The following is a 20,201-nucleotide window of genomic DNA, read 5'->3' as shown; positions in this document are numbered from 1 at the left end:
AATTTCTGTAAAAAAAAACTCTTTTAGTCGAATGTTGGTAGGGATTTGATCAATTCGTTCACTTTGTGATCCTTGAAAATTGAAGAAATTAATCAAGTCATAGTTGAAATCTGAACTTATTTTTTTGTGAAGAACTCTTTAAAAATATTTTAAACAAATTAAATGACTTTTAGTATTTGTACGACACCCCGAAGCGGATTCTTAAAAAAAACGGTCTGCATCCGGTGTAAATGGCATGCACACAGACTTTATCATTAGTTCTGTATTTGTCATCTAAAAAAAAAAAGACTTTATCGTTAGTTTTCTTTCTGGCTTTATCACTTGCCTGGAAGTTCCCAAGCTGGAGAGAGAGAGCCGTTTGTCACTCCAATTCCGAACGACCATTTTCCCCATTGTTTATGCATGAGATCCAACAATCTTCACTTCCTTCTACATCTCTCATCTCTGTCGGAACTCTTGAATTGGTTCTACAAACATTGGGAACGAACTCCCAAATCTTTTGCGGGAGAACTCCCGAATCTTTTGGTTGATATCCGGATACGCAATTTTTTTTGTTCATGGTATGCATATTTTCTTTGTTTATGGTAGCAAATTCTTGGCTTGTTAGTTATGCATTTTTATAATATTAGCGATGCATTCTTTTCGCTAAGTTACGAATGGGGGTGTACGTGAATTCCGCTACTAGATTTGGTGTTTATTTTGGTCATAATCTTGTCTCTTTTTGTGCTAAGAAATAACCCACAGTGGCTCGATCATCCACTGAAGCTGAATATAAAGTCATGGCTAACAGTTGCATACTTGGTTTGGCTTCTAACCTTGTTAAATAGTGGCCAACTCATCAATCCATGTGAATATGGATCGGATTGACCAATTAGAGTGATTTGTGTTTCTTGTTAGCCCATCAAATGTCGGTTGTATCTGGTATATATATTGGGATTCTTTCTCTGTTGCAATCATCGAACATAATCAATGGAAAGTAAACCATTTCGATCATATATTGTTAGAATTTTTATTTCCTAGAATTTTATTGATTTCTGAAAATATTTTCAAGTGCCAATTACACACCGAAAAATAAAAATTTAAAATTTATTTTCTGAAAAAATATTTTGCATTGTAAAACATTTTACTTCGAAACAAATGGAGCCGTAACTTTTATTTCCTAGAAAGAGCTCATCATCAAAACTCCATATACAGATATAACGAGGGTTTTGGTAGTGTTCATAGATTGTACTTTTGAAGTACATATATGAAATTTCTACTTAGAGTGGCCAGGTCAATATTCAAAAAAAGATGTAACCTCGCAATGACTTTGTGACAAATCAATAATAAATGACTTTTATTATTGGTAAGATACCCAAGGTGGATTCTAAAAAAAAACAAGTCTACATTTGGTCAACTATGGTATCGGGCTGGCATGCATAAAGGCCTTCATCATTTTCTTCCCACTTTCCTCTTTTTACTTGGTTACTTATTAGAGCAAGACTACGGCCACCGAAGGAAAAAAGCGGTGGTCGGCCACTGCACGCCGTGACGGTCCACTCCGGGCCCCCACACGGATGATCCGATCCGTTCAATAATTTTATAAAAAAAAACCGAGTGGGTCTCGCGAGAAATCAGCTCGATCCGATATGTGTAGGTGCTCGAATCATCCGTGCGAGACCCGGAATATGCCCCAAAAGGCATGCGGTGGCCGGCCACTGCTTTTTCCTTCGGTGGCCGTAGTCTTTCTGTTACTTATTACTTATTTTACTTTACTTGCCTGGAAACAATTTTTATTTTTGGGTAACCGAAGTTGCCTGGAAACTTCCCAACCTGGAGAGAGAGACCCGTTCCTCACTCCAATCCAAACGACTATATTGTCTCCTTTTTCCCCATTGTTTATGTAGGAGATCGAACAATCTTCACTTCCTTTTTCATGTGCACTCTCTCTCTCTGGTCCATCTTTGTCAAAGTCCCTCGATTTATTGATTTCTAATGTGGCTTCTATAAACTGTGTTTTTATTTTGAAGATGATGATAGATATATAGGAGGCGGAACTCTTGAATTGGTTCTACAAACATTGCGAACGAACTCCCTAATCTTTTGGTTAGTATCTTGAGATCAGTATACTGTACCCACAACTCATATCTTTTGGAGGATGCTACGCAAATTATTTTGTTCATGGTATTCATATCTTCTTGTTTATGGTAGCAAATTCTTGACTTGTTAGTTATGCATTCTTTTTACGAAGTTACAAATGGGGTGTACGCAAATTCCACTACTGGCTTTGGTGTTTATTTTGGTCATAATCTTGTCTCCTGGTGTGCTAAGAAAGTAGAAACAACCCACTTTATTTGGGCTTTTAGGCCTTTTAGATGTTGGGCTCTGCTTTGTATTGTTTTATTTGGGCATTTTGGCCTCTTGGGGTTCTTGATTGGCATCTTGCCAATTAAGGGTTTGGGTCTCGGATGGACACATGTTGCTTTTTTCCTTGCTCCCTTTGATCTTCGTAATCTTTCAAAGATTAATAAAATTCTTTTTCGCCGTTCAAAAAAAAAAAAAAAAAAATAGCCCACGGTGGCTCGATCCTTCACTGAAGCTAAATATAGAGTTATGACTCACACAGCTACATACTCTAATATTTGGTGCTCATAGTTAGTGACCAACTCATCAATCCATGTGAATATGGATTCACCAATTAGATTAATTTGTGTTTTCTGTTAGCCAATCAAATGTCAGTTAGAATTTTGTCAAGCTGAAGTTCACAAAATCTTGATTCATCTTTGTGCAGTGTGGATCTATAAAAAAAACATTGTGTTGTGTGCATAAATATGGATGCCTCGCGGGCAGAAGGATGTTCTTCCTCTTCCATACCCATCTCACCACAATGGGTATACGATGTCTTTGTGAGTTTCAGAGGCACCGATACTCGTAAAAAGTTTACCAGCCATCTGTTTGCTGCTTTAGAGGACAATGGTTTTTGCACATTTAGGGATGACAAAGAGCTCGAAAGAGGAGAATTTATTAGCGATGGACTACTTAAAGCAATTGAGGGTTCCAGAATTTCTTTAATAGTGTTCTCAAAAGACTATGTTGGGTCGAGGTGGTGCCTTGATGAACTTGTGAAGATCATGGATTGCAGGGAGACTTTCAAACAAATTGTTGTGCCCATCTTTTATGATGTTGTTCCATCCGACGTGCGGAAGCAGACGGGGGTTCTTCAAGTTGCATTTGCCAACCACAAAAAGCGTCTTAGAGAGGAACCAGATGGCAAGGTGGAAAAGTGGAGGGGAGCTCTTACTAAAGCTGCCAATTTGCCAGGTCGACACTTGCTGAATGATGGGTATTTTCCTCGACCCTTTTGATGTTTACAAGAAAATGACCTTAAAACAGCATCAGTGCACACTAGTCCACATATTTGGAGGTGCAGGTGAAATTTTCATACTGTTAAAAGGTTGATTAATCTTAAAAAGTACTTAGTTGACCACAATTTTAGATAAATCAAATTTCAAATGCCGTTGAACACACTTCGAACTTCGCAATTATTTGACATTTGTACTTGCCTCAGATCATAACAAGAGAAGGCCTTACTATGCATGACTTTAGATATGCCTAGAGAAAGAACTTTGAAATAGGAGTAAGATATTTTGACTGATTTCACAATTACTGCTTTGCTTCCTACAAGCTTGCAACTAGTTTATTTGTTTGAGTTTCTAGGCCAGATATACTTAATTGAGACCTTAGTAGCAAGATCCTTTTAAAATGGGTGCGCCCCCAAGACGGGAGCTCAAATTGGCGCTCCTAAGATGGGAGCTTGGCGGGATCTCGCTTCCCTTCGAGAAGGGAGCTTAATGGGCGATTAAGGTAACTATTCTCTTACTCTTAAGGGAGTTATGCCATTATGGAAGTAAAAATATGAAAATCTTATCACACAAAATGTTTTGCAAATTGAAAATATCTAACTTCCTATAAGTATCTTTTAAGATTGTGAAAATTCTCATCAGTAATCACTTTTCCTTCAATGGTTAAGTATTTAAAGATACTTTATATACGTATTTATATGAAATCTATACACGCTCCTTAGGCGCTCCCAACCTTAGGAGCTTCTAGGTGTCGCCGCTCCCCCGCTCCCGCTTCGTGCTACTAAGATTGAGACTACTTTTTTTGGCCAAAATTAGTGTCACGCCCCAAACTGGGTAGGTCAATTGTTCCATCCCTAGAATACGTCGTGGCGGAACCTAATTGCCTCACAATTAAATTGAAACAATCATTTGAACATAAGTCAAACCAAACCATTATTATTAAAATAATAGGTGAACTATACAACATAGTACAAGATTCACAAAAACATCATAACCTAAACCAAAAATACAATGAGCCTCGCTCCCAAAAGATCACAAAAGACACCCTGACGACGACGACGACAGTTGTATAGTGGACCACCTCTATTCTCAGACACCTGAAATGTCACGTCCTCGATTTTAAACATAATTATAAATGATTTACATTATAAAAATACTCACAAATATCCGTATGGTACCCAAAAGATTACCGTGTTCTCATTCCCTTAGTTACACTTCCAAATCCGAAAGATTTCCAAATATTACAATGTCAGCTCGACGGCCCCAAATTATCATAAGTATCGAATTTCAAGGAGATTAAGGGTTACAATATTTCAAGTCAAAAGAATTACAATTTAAGTTACAAATACATATTTCAAAATAAATTTACAAAGATGAGTAAGTAACTCCTTCGGTTAGCTTTCAAAAATAATGTTCACACTCCAAGCATGCCAAGCAATGCAAGCTATGGTTCCGGGTTAGCACCTGAAAGTAATATAAGGCTTGAGCTACACTAGCCCAGTAGAAAAGTCTACGCAAACTCTATATGCAAATGAGCGAGACGAATGATGGGAAATCAAATGACAACGAAGGAAGCATAACTATGATAATCAAGTGTTCCAATATCTCCAAACCGTCATCTCGACATACTCTTATATCCTGTTCGATCCATTTGTGTCTCAATAACTCGAATCGTCAATGTGTCTGAGCCGAAGCTCTTGCCGGGCTAATTTTGGGACCCCAATATCCCCTGCCAAGTACCCACCTTGAAGGTTGGGCCTTGAGTGATTATTTTGAGCATTAGCTCCTGCCAGGCTAATTATAGGACCCTGATATCCCCTGCCAGGCACCCACCCATCGATGGGGCCCGAATGTTTGCGCGTCGTTGACAAGTTCAAGTGTATCGTTCGTACAAATGTCGTGCAAGAAGCTCATTTGTATCATTTCATGATTCCACCAATTTGAGTAACCCGAGGTGCATTTCCCGTAAATTTTCAAGGCAAACATGGCTGTCAATTACTTGTCTTATTATATGTATATATATTATATTTATACCCATAGAATGGTCAAAGGCTATAGGAAGGAAAAAGTTTTCAACGGCATCAGAGAATTTGATAATTGACTGGTGGCCTACCGGTAGGATTTGGAAATCTACCGGTAGAAATCCAAACAGAAGGAACAAATTTTGGTCCACAAGAATTCTACCGGTAGAAATAAAAAGGATACCGGTAGGTGAGAAAAATTAGTAGTCCTACCGGTAGGGAACAAGTTTTACTGGTACAAACACAAGACAGTGAGTACACATTTTTAAGGCCACAAAGTTCTACTGGTAGAGGAAAATATCCTACCGGTAGGAATTCGGAATTTTGGCGATTTTTCATCAGATAACAGATTTTGATCCAAACCAAACAACAACCAATACAAGCTCAAACAAAGCATGGAAATACTCAAATAAGACATAGGAGAACCCAAATAACATATAAAGAGAGGTAGAATTTCCTACCTCGAGTATCCAAACCGAAATCAAGAAGATTGTGCAAGCTCTAGCTTCCGGAATTCAAATCAAGCGAAAATACTCCAAACCAAGCCTTATCCAACGAAATACAAGTCCCAAAATGCAAGTAGAAAATGGTTTGGGAGTTGATTGGTATGGGTTTTTGAGTGATTGGGTGAGAGAGTGAGAGAGATCAAGAGACGAGAGAGAGGTGGGAGAGAGATGAAAAGAAATGGGAAAAAGTAAAAAAAAAAATCCCCCAGGAGATATACACGACTCACACATGCACAATTACACTAGCACCCAATATTTTCAACTTCTTTCACATTTAACCTCCATATCCAAATTTATGACATTTTCACCCTTTTTCCTCAATTATAAACATTAAAGTTAAATAAGAAAATTTATGGGTCTCTACATTCTACCCTCCTTAAAGAAATTTCGTCCTCGAAATTCAAATAAGCGTGCTCACTAAGTCATGCACCACTTATACATGCAAGGTCTCAATCACCAATATTATGCAACATGTTAAACATTAAAATACTTCAATCTCGAGTACTCACATTGGGTTACTCCGGGAATAAATGTGGATACTTCTCTCTAACCTCATCTTCCCTTTCCCACGTCGATTCCTCGCTACCCTGACTTCTCCAATAGACTCGCACCAATGGTATTGTCTTACCCCTCAACACTTGATCGCGCGAATCTAGGATACGGACCGGTTCTTCCCCATAAGACGCATCAGCCTCTAACTCGAGTTCGGGCCACTCCAACACATGCGATGGATCTGGTTCGTACTTTCTTAACATAGACACGTGGAATACGTCATGGACGCCTGATAACCTCGGTGGCAAAGCCAAACAATACGCAACCTCCCCGATCTTCTCAATAATGTCGAACGGCCCGATATAACACGGCGATAGCTTTCCCTTTTTCCCAAAACGAGACAAACCTCTACGCGGCGATACTTTGAGGAATACATGATCCCCTTCTTCAAATGACAACGGGCGACGACGACGATCGGCATAATTCTTTTGTCGGCTTTGCGCGGTTAACAATCTTTGGCGAATCACCTTTACTTGTTCGGTCGTTCTCTCTTGAGCTTCTTTAAGGCGCTGACGAATTACCTTCAAGCTCTTGGAGGTTTCCTTAACCATATCCGGTCCTACAAGCGTAGCCTCTCCCAATTCGGTCCAACACACAGGCGATCGACATGGTCTTCCATACAAAGCCTCATACGGTGCCATTTCGATACCAGATTGATAGCTATTGTTGTACGCGACTCAACTAATGGTAAGTGGTCCTCCCAACTACCCCGGAAATCCATCACACAAGCCCGAAGCATGTCTTCCAAAATTTGAATCGTTCTCTCGGATTGCCCATCGGTTTGAGGATGATTCGCGGTACTAAATAGAAGATTAGTGCCCAAAGCAGCTTGCAAACTCTGCCAAAAACGAGCGGTAAACCTCGGATCTTGATCGGACACGATGGACATGGGAATCCCATGAAGTCGAATGATCTCTCGAATATACAAACGGCTAAGCGCATCCACGGAATCGGTGACCTGAATGGGTAAGAAATGAGCGGTTTTAGTCAATCGATCCACAACTACCCAAATAGCGTCATGCCCCCTCGGCGATCTCGGTAAACCCGTAACGAAATCCATGGTCACATGCTCCCACTTCCACTCGGCCACTGGTAATGGTTGCAACTCCCCCGCGGGTCGTTGATGTTCGGCTTTCACTTGTTGGCACGTGAGACACTTGGACACGAAAATCACAACGTCCCTCTTCATTCTGGACCACCAAAATTGTCTACGCAAGTCATGATACATTTTCGTTCCTCCCGGGTGAACGGCTAACGGAGAGTGATGGAACTCTCGCAAGATTTCCTCTCGACACGAAACGGGTACGAACAACTTTCCTTGATAGCATAAGCCTCGGTCGGCGTGAATCATCCACCCTTCTTGAGCGTTTCCACTAAGGAATCTAGTACGGAGTTCCTCCGCTTCCTCATCATGTTGCTGAGCCTCAATCACTCTCGTCGATAAAGTTGATTGCACCGTTAAGTTGCATAACGTGACCCCTTCCCGAACTTCCTCAAAGTGTATGGCATAGGAGCCTAAATCGTTTATTGCTTTCCACTCATGAATCGCTAGGCTCGCTAGATGTGTCGGTTTTCTACTCAATGCGTTAGCCACAACGTTCGTTTTCCCCAGGTGCTATTGTAATTCGAAGTCATAATCCTCCAAATGCTCCATCCAACGGCGTTGACGAAGGTTAAGTTCCTTTTGAGAGAATTAGTATTTCAAACTTTTATGATCGGAAAAGACTTCAAACTTCTCACCGTACAAGTAATGGCGCCAACTTTTCAAAGCAAATACGACGGCTGCAAGTTCTAAATCATGTGTTGGGTAATTCCGCTCATGTGTTTTCAATTGTCGTGACACATACGCTACCACTCACCTCGCCTGCATCAACACGCATTCCAACCCTTCCTTAGACGCATCACAATACACAGAGTAGCCAACTCCACGTTCGGGCACAATCAAAACCAGCGGTAGTCAATCGCTTTTTTAACTCCTCAAAGGCTGTCTCACACGAGTCACTCCAAACGAATCGGGTTCCCTTACGTGTCAATCTAGTCATTGGTGCCGCTAAACGAGAGAAGTCTAAAACGAAACGGCGGTAGTACCCAGCCAAACCCAAGAAGCTTCGAATCTCGAATACGTTCTTTGGTCGCTGCCAATTCATAATGGACTCTATCTTTCCTGGATCAACAGACACTCCACCTTTCGAAACCACGTGACCCAAGAATTTGACTTCGGATAACCAAAACTCACACTTACTAAGTTTAGCGTATAGCTGGTGCTCTCTCAAGAGTTCAAGAACGATGGTGAGATGGGCTTGGTGTTCCTCCTCCGTAGGCGAATAGATCAAAATATCATCCACAAAGACGACGACGAAGCGATCAAGATAAGCACGGAAAATACGATTCATCAAGTCCATGAATGTAGCTGGAGCGTTCGTCAGTCCGAAAGGCACAACAACGAACTCATAATGGCCATAACGAGTGCGGAAAGTGGTTTTAGGGATGTCCTCTCTACGAACCCTCAACTGATGATAACCGGACCTCAAGTCGATTTTAGAAAAACAAGTGGCACCCCGTAGTTGATCAAACAAATCATTGATTCTAGGCATAGGATACTTGTTCTTAATGGTGACTCGGTTTAGCTTACGATAGTCGATACACAAACGAAGTGAACCATCCTTCTTTTTCGCGAAAAGAGCTGGTGCTCCCCACGGAGACGTATTTGGACGAATGAATCCTAGGTTCTCCAATTCTTATAACTGAGTCTTTAGCTCTCTTAATTCGGCGGGTGCGAAACGATATGGAGGTACGGAGATAGGAGCGGTACCGGGAAGTAGATCAATGGTGAACTCAATCTCTCGCTCGGGAGGTAAACCAGGTAACTCTTCCGGGAATACATCCGGGAAGTCGCAAACCACTAAGGGTAACTCCCCACGCATGAAGGCATCCTCATCTAACGTCAAACTCGCCAACAATGAATAAACCGACCCTAGCGCATGAGGCCCACATAAATAAGGTTCCAATGGTTCCCGACGCTCCCCAAAGAATTCAAAACAAGGACCTTCAGGAGGACAAATACGAACTCGACGCTTGAAACAATCGATGGTAGCATGAAATGTGGATAACCAATCCATTCCCAAAATAAGATCGAATCCCGACATTCCCAGAACAATGAAGTCGAATGCGAAACGACGATCACGAATATTCAACTCACAATCTCGACAAATACAATCAAGAGGCGTTCTACCCCCTAAAGGTGTCTCGACAAACAAAGGAGGACTAATAGTTTCCGATTCCAATTCCAAAGTACACACAAATGATGCAGCAATGAAAGAATGCGATGCTCCAGAATCAAAGAGTACTTTAGCAAATGAGTTGAACAAAAGAAAAGTACCCCTCACAACAGAAGTTTCCGGAGCCTGAGAAGTGGTAGGTGGGATAGCAGAAGTGATGTTGAAAACTCGTCCCTGGGTACCTTGGCCCTGCACAAAACCTCCCCTCTGACCGGAACCCTGAGTAGGCACGGAAGAACTCGTTCCCTTATCAATCTCGGAGCTCTGAGCTGATGTAGTCTGGCGGAAGTGAGGCTGCTGTTGCCTCAAAGTGCCCCCGAACTGTCGGCCCGCATTATGCCCTATTCTTTGCTGCTGCACGGAACCCGACTCACTACGCACTCCCGACCCCTGAGAACAGTTCCTTGCGAAATGATCCGCTTTACCACAGATATAACAAGTTTCCCCGAGGCGTGGACATTGAGCACAAACGTGTCCAGGTTGATTACACTTGTAGCACACAGGCGAAGGTCTAGACAGAACACCCCGAGCCCCTAAAGAAGAAGAAGGCGGCCTAAAGTTCGACGAACTACCCTGCGGTGCCTGAGATGGTTCCCTTGCCCTTTTCCTCCCTTGGCTTCCCAAGCTCCCTGATGAAGAACTCGTGTTCACGGTTGGTTGTCGTGGTTCCCAAACTCCCCTATTACGTTGCGCCTCTTTCGGTATCTCAATGCTCCTCGCACACTCAACTACCTCGGCGTATTTTGTCTTGCGTTGCACCATTACCATTCTCCTCATGGTATTATGCAGTCCTTTCTCAAAGCATCTACATTTCCTCTCTTCCGTCGCCACCAACTCTGGCGCAAAACGTGATAAGGATTGAAATTTTTGTGTGTACTCCGACACGGTCATGCTTCCTTGCTCTAACTTTTCGAATTGGTCCCTCAATTGCTCACGGCTAGTTTCTGGAAAATACTGCTCCTCAAATAACGCCTCAAATTCAGCCCATGTCAAATTCTCAACGTCTGGCTCATCTACTTGAGCCGCGGTTCTTGCAGCTCTCCTTGCATCCTTCCTACTTTCTAGAACAGATTCCCACCATTCACTGGCCTCCCCAACTAGTTGCACAGCCATGATACCTACCCTGATGGTGTCTTCGGTGATATTAAGAGCTCTAAAAAGCTTACGAATTTGAGCTAGCCAATGGTCAGCCACCAAAGGGTCGCTACTGATTCCATCAAACACCGGTGGATTCCTACGGCTAAACTCTCGCATTGCCACCATGGCTCGATCCTCAACATTCTCCCTAGGAGCTTGGTTCAGAAGATTTGCAGCTGTAAGTGCTGCGACAAGATCCCTAGCAAATTGATTCTGAACAAGAGGTACTCCTGCACCTTGACAAGCCCCAGCCCCCGGGTTCCCACCTGGGTTCTCCCTATGCTGACTAACCTCGTCCTCAAGAGGTACCCCACGGCCACGACCACGACCTCGACCACCCCGGGTTCCAGCCCCAACTCGCCTGACACGCATTTTCGGAGGCATCTTACTACATGACATAAGAAAGGGAAACAATTAATCACAACATTAGAACTATAGGGTTGAAGCCTTCTACTTCGCAACACGGGTTAATAGCTCTACACCACTCTGCGATAATGAAAATGCAATGCCATGTAATCACGTGAATGTTAGTCACACAAGCATGCACAAGTTATGTTAGAAGGCGCGACATTTTGAACTCATGAGACAAAACGTCTCCCCACGGTCTCTAGGTGTTCTAAACCTATGCTTTGATACCAAGTTGTCACGTCCTCGATTTTAAACATAATTATAAATGATTTACATTATAAAAATACTCACAAATATCCGTACGGTACCCAAAAGATTACTGTGTTCTCATTCCCTTAGTTACACTTCCAAATCTGAAAAATTTCCAAATATTACAATGTTAGCTCGACGACCCCAAATTATCATAAGTATCGAATTTCAAAGAGATTAAGGGTTACAATATTCCAAGTCAAAAGAATTACGATTTAAGTTACAAATACATCTTTCAAAATAAATTTACAAAAATGAGTAAGTAACTCCTTCGGTTAGCTTTCAAAAATAATGTCCACACTCCAAGCACGCCAAGCAATGCAAGCTATGGTTCCAGGTTAGCACCTGAAAATAATATAAGGCTTGAGCTACACCAGCCCAGTAGAAAAGTCTACGCAAACTCTATATGCAAATGAACGAGACGAATGAACGAATGATGGGAAATCAAATGACAACGAAGGAAGCATAACTATGATAATCAAGTGTTCCAATATATCCAAACCGTCATCTCGACATACTCTTATATCCTGTTCGGTCCATTTGTGTCTCAATAACTCGAATCGTCAATGTGTCTGAGCCGAAGCTCCTGTCAGGCTAATTTTGGGACCCCGATATCCCCTGCCAAGCACCCACCTTGAAGGTTGGGCCTTGAGTGATTATTTTGAGCATTAGCTCCTGCCAGGGGACCCTGATATCCCTTGCCAGGCACCCACCCGTCGATGAGCCCCGAATGTTTACGCGTCGTTCACAAGTTCAAGTGTATCGTTCGTACAAATGTCGTGCAAGAAGCTCATTTGTATCATTTCATGATTCCACCAATTTGAGTAACCCGAGGTGCATTTCCCGTAAATTTTCAAGGCAAACATGGCTGTCAATTACTTGTCTTATTACATGTATATATATTATATTTATACCCATAGAATGGTCAAAGGCTATAGGAAGGAAAAAGTTTTCAACGGCATCAGAGAATTTGATAATTGACTGGTGGCCTACCGGTAGGATTTGGGAATCTACCGGTAGAAATCCAAACAGAAGGAACAAATTTTGGTCCGCAAGCGGTAGAAATAAAAAGGGTACCGGTGGATGAGAAAAATTAGTAGTCCTTCCGGTAGCGAACAAGTCCTACCGGTACAAACACAAGACAGTGAGTACACATTTGTAAGGCCACAAAGTTCTACCGGTAGAGGAAAATATCCTACCGGTAGGAATTCGGAATTTTGGCGATTTTTCATCAGATAATAGATTTTGATCCAGACCAAACAACAACCAATACAAGCTCAAACAAAGCATGGAAATACTCAAATAAGACATAGGAGAACCCAAATAACATATAAAGAGAGGTAGAATTTCCTACCTCGAGTATCCAAACCGAAATCAAGAAGATTGTGCAAGCTCTAGCTTCCGGAATTCAAATCAAGCGAAAATACTCCAAACCAAGCCTTATCCAACGAAATACAAGTCCCAAAATGCAAGTAGAAAATGGTTTGGGAGTTGATTGGTATGGGTTTTTGAGTGATTGGGATCGAGAGATCGAGAGATCGAGAGACGAGAGAGAGGTGGGAGAGAGATGAAAAGAAATGGGAAAAAGTAAAAAAAAAAATCCCCCAGGAGATATACACGACTCACACATGCACAATTACACTAGCACCCAATATTTTCAACTTCTTTCACATTTAACCTCCATATCCACATTTATGACATTTTCACCCTTTTTCCTCAATTATAAACATTAAAATTAAATAAGAAAATTTACGGGTCTCTACATGAAAGAGTAACACATTGAATGCGTGAGCTAACCACAGGCTCAATGAGTACAGTTGAATCATATAAATAAGAACAACTAAAAAAAAGAATTATGGATCAAGCATAAACCAATAACTCTTTCAGTACAAGTATTCTTCATAGTCCACCACAAGGTCCATCAACTCATCCCATATGGCCAAGGGTCGTTTACGTCCGACCAAAGTTATCACGGTACCGTTACCCCGAGCGTCGACGCAAATAAGTACATTGGTGAAACCAGGGGCCATTCAATATGATTCCCAATGGGAGGGACACACTCACATATCCCATATGCGAGCCAATAATAATATATAAGCCCAATTAGGCAAACACTTCTACATTAGCCCAAGAGCGGGGCACACTCCTACATTTGCCCAGGAGCGGGGCAGCAAGGCTATTGTAGCATGAATCTCAAAACACATTTCTCAAATATTCTCGATTAATATTTCAATGTATCAAATCACAGTTCATAAAAATAAAGTACTTTTAATAATTCCAAGCAAATATGTTTAGTTCCGATCGATGTAATTCACATGTACTCACCTTCAGAAACAATCGGATTAACCGGAACCTCAACCTAACTCCTAGGTGGAGCTGATGTGGGCACGAACCTCTCTGAGTAATTGCAATTCATTCATAACTTTGTCTCTAATTACCATCTCAATGATCCCATGAACAAATTCAGTTTCCTTTAGGATACAAAAAAGTCTGTTATGCTTACACATGAAACAGACACAGTGACGTGTCTTCCTAGCATTCATGCTTATCTTGGTCCCTAATTCAATTGCAATACCCTTCTTTATGATTGGAAAATAACACTTTAGGATATAGCATTAAGACAAAGACTACACACATTAATTTGTCTGTATGAATGCATGCACAATACTACACATAAACGTCATTTCAATTTTTTTTATTAACCATAAAAATGCATGATATGTATGAAATTAGGGTTCGGGTCACACAATTAGTATGATTCATACCATAGTCATGGCTGTTTCTAGATTTAATGAGTACTTATTCTTGTTTCTTACGTTAATTGATGATGCACAAATTGGCAGAGATGAAGCAGAGTTAATTAAGAAGATCATTGAAGATGTTAGAAAAGTAAATCCAACACATCTAAATGTTCCAGAACGCCAAGTTGGACTAGACCGTCGTGTTGCAGAGCTCAATGTGTTGCTGAACATGGAATTCAATTGTGTTGGCATTGTTGCCATATGGGGCATGGGTGGAATTGGCAAGACTACAATTGCAAAAAGGCTGTATAATCTCATCCAACACAAGTTTGAACGTAGCGGTTTTCTTGCAAATGTTAGAGAAACTTCGCAGCGACCGAATGGTTTGGATGAGTTACAAAAGAAACTTCTTTTGGCTATATTAAAAAGACCTCATGAAGTAAGTAATATTCATGAAGGCATCGAGGTCATAAAAAAGATTGCTTTCGGTCGAAAAAAGGTTCTTCTTGTTCTGGATGATGTGGATAATGTTCAACAATTGGAGGCACTAGCCATAGATCGAGATTCCTTCGCTCTTGGAAGCAGAATCATCATAACAACAAGAGATAAGTCTTCGCTAAAAATCCTCGAATTGGGTGAGAAGGAGATATATGGGCCAGAAAGATTGGACGAGGACGAATCCCTTGAACTCTTCAGTTGGCATGCCTTTAAGGAAGACCATCCTACACAGGACCATTTGGACCTTTCACGCCAAATTGGGCATTATGCTGGAGGGCTTCCATTAGCCCTTGAAATTTTGGGTTCCTATTTCCGTGGCGAGAGCATACCACAATGGGAACGTGCAATAGCGAAATTGAGAAAAATTCCTGATGATGATGTTCAGGCAAAACTTAACAAAAGTCTTAAGATGAGTTTTGATTCGCTAAGCGAGCAACTGAAGAAGTTGTTCCTAGATATGGCATGTTTTTTTATTGGAATGGGTCGAGATTTTACAGTAAAAATATTGGAAGGCCGCAACATTTTTGCAGAAGATGGGATTCAGAAACTAGCCGATCAGTGTCTCATAAACTACGACTATTATGACCAAATTGTGATGCATGATATGATTAGAGACATGGGCAGAGAAATTGTCAGACAAGAATCTCTTGAGGATCCTGGGAAGCGCAGCCGATTGTGGTATCCTGACGATGTCCTTGAAGTTCTGAGATATGGCACGGTGAGTACCATATGCATTGAGATTTTAATCAATTGTTGATGTTTCATTAGTGCAATAATGCTACATGCACTTGTTCCCATTTTAATTCTTATTTATTTGACATGAATATTCCCAGCTTTATAATTTTTTTTTCTCACCGAGGTACCTTTTCCTTCCCTCATTATGAACTGGGTTTTCATATCAGGGAACTGAAGCAGTTAAAGGCCTCATCCTAAACGCAACAGATGTCCAAGTGAATGCCAAGGCATTTGAAAAGATGAACAACCTGTGGCTGCTTCATCTCGATTACATTCATCTAACTACTGGTTATGAACATATTTCCAGAAGGCTCTTATGGCTAAGCTGGAAAGGCTTCCCTTTGGATTGTATACCATGGAATTTTTCTATGGAGAAGCTAGTTGCTCTCGATTTGAGTTATAGCAGGCTGAAAAAAGTTTGGAATGGAAACATGGTACATCCTTATTTTTTTCTCTATCCGACATCTATCGCACAGTACATTTTGTGGAAATTAACTTTCCTCGAATTCTTTTGGACAGATTCTGGGCAAGCTGAAGTTCCTTAACCTCAGTCATTGCCATTACCTAACCAGATCCCCTGACTTCTCTGGACTCTACTCTCTCGAGGAACTGTTGCTTAATGATTGCAAAAGTTTGGTGGAGGTTAACGAGTCTATTAAATGTCTGAACAAACTTCTTGTCCTGGACATGAAAAACTGTACAAAACTTCGGAAGCTTCCCTCTTGCATTTGGATGTTGAAATCTCTCGAACGTCTTGATCTCTCTGGCTGCTCCAAGCTAGGAAACTTAGGAGTGTTTGAAGGACCGATATATAAATTATGGTGCTCATTCTTCCCGTCTTGGACACGGTCACCAAAGGCTGTGGATTCTATTGGGTTGTCAAGCACCCCTGTCCAGGCCAACAGTTGGTTAACGAAATTAAATATGGATGGCTGCCATTTGTTGTCTCTACCGGAGGAAATAGGGAATCTAATCTCATTACGGACTCTGAATCTTGCCCAAAACTATTTGAGTACCTTGCCGGAAGGTATCTGTAACCTTACTTGCTTGAAGCGTTTGCGTTTGAATGATAACAATGTGTCAAATCTGCCTAGTGGAATCGGGAGGTTGACCTCGTTAGAGAGTTTGTATCTTTCAAGAAACAGTTTATGTACCCTACCGGATACCATTGGTAAGCTGTCTTGCTTGAAGGATTTGTGGGTGGGAAATAACAAGCTCTCGCATCTTCCTAGTGAAATTGGGGATTTGGACTCTTTGAAGACTTTGGTACTTGAGGGTAATAATGGTTTCCATGCCTTACCAGAAAGTATATGCAAACTTGTACGCTTGTGGAGGTTGAATTTGAATAAGTGCAACTTGTCTCATCTGCCCAGTGAAATTGATAGGTTGATCTCATTGGCGTCATTGGAACTTGGACATAACATATCGCTTACCATGCCAGATAGTATCAGGCACCTTCCTTGCTTGGATTACATCTGGTTGAATAATTGTGCAAAGCTTCGATCTGTTCCAAAGCTTCCAACACGTACTTATGTGCATGCAGAGCGTTGCCCATCATTAGAAAGCCTACCACTTGAATTGGATCAGCTAGGGGGGATAGCGGACTATTCAGGATCCAATAAATTAGCTGAGAACAATTATTTAACTAGTCTCTTAAAACAACTCCCCAAGAGTAAGGTACACTCTGTCTCTCTCACGCATTGGAATATTTTTTATAAGGGTGTTTTTCACTAACCAAAACAAGTACTTATTTTTTAAAAATAAGTATTTTTTGAATTAAAAATGATGTATTATGAGAGAATAACATGTCTTGTAAAGGGATAAATAAGTACTTAAAAGATAAAAAGTTTAGCGGAATGGGATTCCATAAGAAGGTAAAATCATGGTTTTTGTAAAGTCGTATGATTGGTATAATCCTTGATTTCTATTTATCTTCCAAGTGCCATTGTAGTATCAGGTTGAGTACCATTAAGGGATTTTTTGGATTTTTTTCGTTGTCTTTATTCAATTTTTTTTATGTGTTTGTTTATTTTGTGACAAATTTTGTGAATTATTGATTCGTCTCGACGAGGGGAATTGAAAGTGTAGTTTTTTTTTACTTTCACCCTAATATTTTTTGTAATATGGCTTTTTTGGCTTTACCTTGAATATTTCCAAAAATAATTGGAAAAAGTCTTATTTTTTTTACTTCTATGATTCCTCTGATCAAGACGAATCAATAATTCATAAAATTTTGTTGCAAAACGAACCAACGTGAAAAAAATTGAATAAGGACAAAAAACAAAAAAAAATCCAAAAATCCCTTAGCGGTAACCAAACCAAACCGAACCTTGTTTCCCAATCAATTGGGTCGGCTGCATGAATCCTATTTTTTCATTGAGTTCTCTGTCTACTTCGCCTAGATTAGTAAGCCCAAGTCCTTTCGTATGTCTGAATATTTTTTGGTCAAATATTGAGAAAAAGATATTTAGACTCTGACTAAATTCATGATCTATTGGAACAGGGGATCTCTGAACTTGAGGATACTGTTGGAATTCTTGTTCCAGCAGGGGAGGAGGAGCTTCATATTTGGTTCCTGTACCATAATGGTAGAGGGCCAAATGTATCTTTTGTGGTGTCGCCTTCTCCGTCTGTGGACCAGAAAATGTTGGGTTGGATTCTACGCTTGGTAGTCTGGGCTCCCCGAGAAACATCTTACGTATTGATTGGAGATGTGATTTGCAATAAAATCCGATGTTTCAAATCAATCAAGTCTTTTGTCTATCCCACCGATGTAGATCATGTGTGGCTTCTTTATATACCACAGGGTTACAGAGGATTGCAATTAGAAGGCGGTGATGAAGTGGAGATCGAAATGTATCAAATTGGCCCTGATGGAGTGGAGATCCCAATAGATGTAACTCATCATACCACGTTAGTAAAGAAGTGGGCGATTGATCTGATTTACGAGGCTGATGAGATTCACAAAGGCAACGACACCTGGTGTCAAGTGGTGTACAATATTCAACTTTGACAAATACTCACTCTTCTACTCCACAAGCATGTGAGATTTCGACTTCTCTTACTCCTGTTTTCATCCAATATGCCCCCACTGGATTTCGTAGGTTGAACCCAACTTTTCAAAACGAAAAATACTTGTACTTATTGCCAAGGCTCTAGTTGATTTTTTTTTTACTTTAAATCCTCTTCGAGGAAGATCTATGGCAATAACCTCTTATGGCACTTTCCTCTCCGAAGGCTAATTGAGCAATAGACCTTCTTTGTTTAGCGGGTCTAACTATAATAACTGGAAAACTAGAATGCGTATTTTCATTCAAGCATCTGATAATGAGTTGTGAAAAGTTATTGTGAATGGACACAAATGACCTACGAAGATCATGAATAGAAATGTAGTGACGAAAGATGAAAATGAATGGAATAAAGGGTCTCGCAGTGTCACTTTTTTTTTTTTTCTGGTCTCACGGTGTTACTTCACTTTCCCCTCTCAAGAAGTTTCGATTTGGGGCGGGCTTTGGGTGCTAAGGCTATGTATAGCTTCAGGATCTTCTTGTGCAAACTTTAACACTCTCACTGACCCCCGCTAATGCATACAATATTGGCCCCAAAAAAAAGGAAATCCTTTAGGATGGGCACCTAAATAATTCCTCTAAATAGGATGCCGATTTAATTTTTTCAAAATTTAACACTCATTTGCTCTTTTTAGTAGAGGTGTGCAAGATTCGGATTGGTTCAGTTGTATAGTAAACCAAGAACTAAACCAATACCTATGAATAATGTATTTGAGAACCAAACCAGAACGCAAAAGACATCGAACCAAACCAATCCAAACCATTAAACTATGGTTTGGTTTTGGTTTTAAACCACTGTTTGCTTTAAACTAAGCTATCATCTTCAAAAAATATTTAAAGTACTTAAAATTACAAAGAAAATTACAAGAAAACTTATATTAAAACCAATTCCATTCAAATTACCAAAACACACTTAACATCAACCAATTAATTACGAGTAGAATACCAACAATTGCCTCAAATTTTAAACTAAGAAAATAAAATACTGGCAAGTCACTAAAATGAATCAACTAAGAATACCAATTACTAAATATCTCAAGATAGTTTAATCAAATAAAAGGCCAAAGATAATTTCTAAAATTATTTTTGAATTGAAATGAGGCAGCATAAGGGTAGGGGAGGAAAACTAAATATGTTGCGGTGGATTTAATAGGCTCAATAAATTAGGAAATTTTTTGACTAAGGCTCCCATATTTATTTAGTGAATCATAATTAAATTGTATATATATAATTTATATATAATTAAATTATATATATATATATATATATATATATATATATATATGTATTGTACGGTCGGATTGGTTTGGAACCATAACTATGAATGTGAATTCATAAACCAAACCATATAACGTGGTTTGTAATTTTTTCTAAACCATAACCAAACCATACTACTAAAAAACCGAACCAAATCTTTTGGTTTGGATTGGTTTGGACTAGATTCATGGTTTGACGAATTTTTGGCTCACCCCCACTTTTTAGTTATCTTATTTAAATATTTTTTTCCAAAATCTCTCTGCACATCCAAAAGCAACCCGGAAATATATACTCCGTACAAGGCTAATGGACAAAGGAGAATGGAAGTTGAGGGATCATAGATAGTTTTAGAGTTCAGTTTTTCCCCATATATTTTTTCCCTCCATTGGATTATGACTTTATTATCAATT

General features: G+C 40.2%; 3 protein-coding genes across 14 annotated transcripts in view; all 3 read left to right on the top strand.

Annotated features, from left to right (window-relative positions):
- Positions 1–17,926, top strand: part of LOC131302668 (disease resistance protein RPV1-like) — a 101,835-nt gene extending 83,909 nt beyond the window's left edge. The window contains exon 9 of the mRNA XM_058329422.1: positions 17,232–17,926. The gene's annotated coding sequence lies outside the window, so the exon portion shown is untranslated. The remainder of the gene's footprint in view (positions 1–17,231) is intronic.
- LOC131302690 (disease resistance protein RPV1-like) overlaps positions 1–18,733 on the top strand; it is a 57,299-nt gene extending 38,566 nt beyond the window's left edge. For 4 of the 5 annotated variants that reach the window (XM_058329477.1, XM_058329460.1, XM_058329452.1 and 1 more), the window contains 4 exons: positions 14,336–15,449; positions 15,634–15,900; positions 15,986–17,143; positions 17,970–18,733. In XM_058329477.1, coding sequence (XP_058185460.1) covers positions 14,336–15,449; positions 15,634–15,900; positions 15,986–17,143; positions 17,970–18,479 — 3,049 coding nt within the window. In that variant the 3' untranslated portion in view covers positions 18,480–18,733. Of the gene's footprint in view, positions 1–2,770; positions 3,323–14,335; positions 15,450–15,633; positions 15,901–15,985; positions 17,144–17,969 lie in introns of all 5 variants that reach the window. The other variant, XM_058329488.1, reaches the window with a different exon arrangement.
- LOC131302711 (disease resistance protein RPV1-like) overlaps positions 316–20,201 on the top strand; it is a 36,558-nt gene continuing 16,672 nt past the window's right edge. For 3 of the 8 annotated variants that reach the window (XM_058329555.1, XM_058329506.1, XM_058329548.1), the window contains exons 1-2: positions 317–525; positions 2,010–2,085. The gene's annotated coding sequence lies outside the window, so the exon portion shown is untranslated. Of the gene's footprint in view, positions 526–2,009; positions 2,086–20,201 lie in introns of all 8 variants that reach the window. The other 5 variants (XM_058329516.1, XM_058329500.1, XM_058329524.1 and 2 more) reach the window with 3 other exon arrangements.

Source organism: Rhododendron vialii, chromosome 1a, assembly GCF_030253575.1.
Source record: "Rhododendron vialii isolate Sample 1 chromosome 1a, ASM3025357v1".
NCBI classification, from domain to species: domain Eukaryota; kingdom Viridiplantae; phylum Streptophyta; class Magnoliopsida; order Ericales; family Ericaceae; genus Rhododendron; species Rhododendron vialii.
Note: the sequence above shows the minus strand (reverse complement) of the source record. Positions and strands in the feature narration are given on the sequence as shown.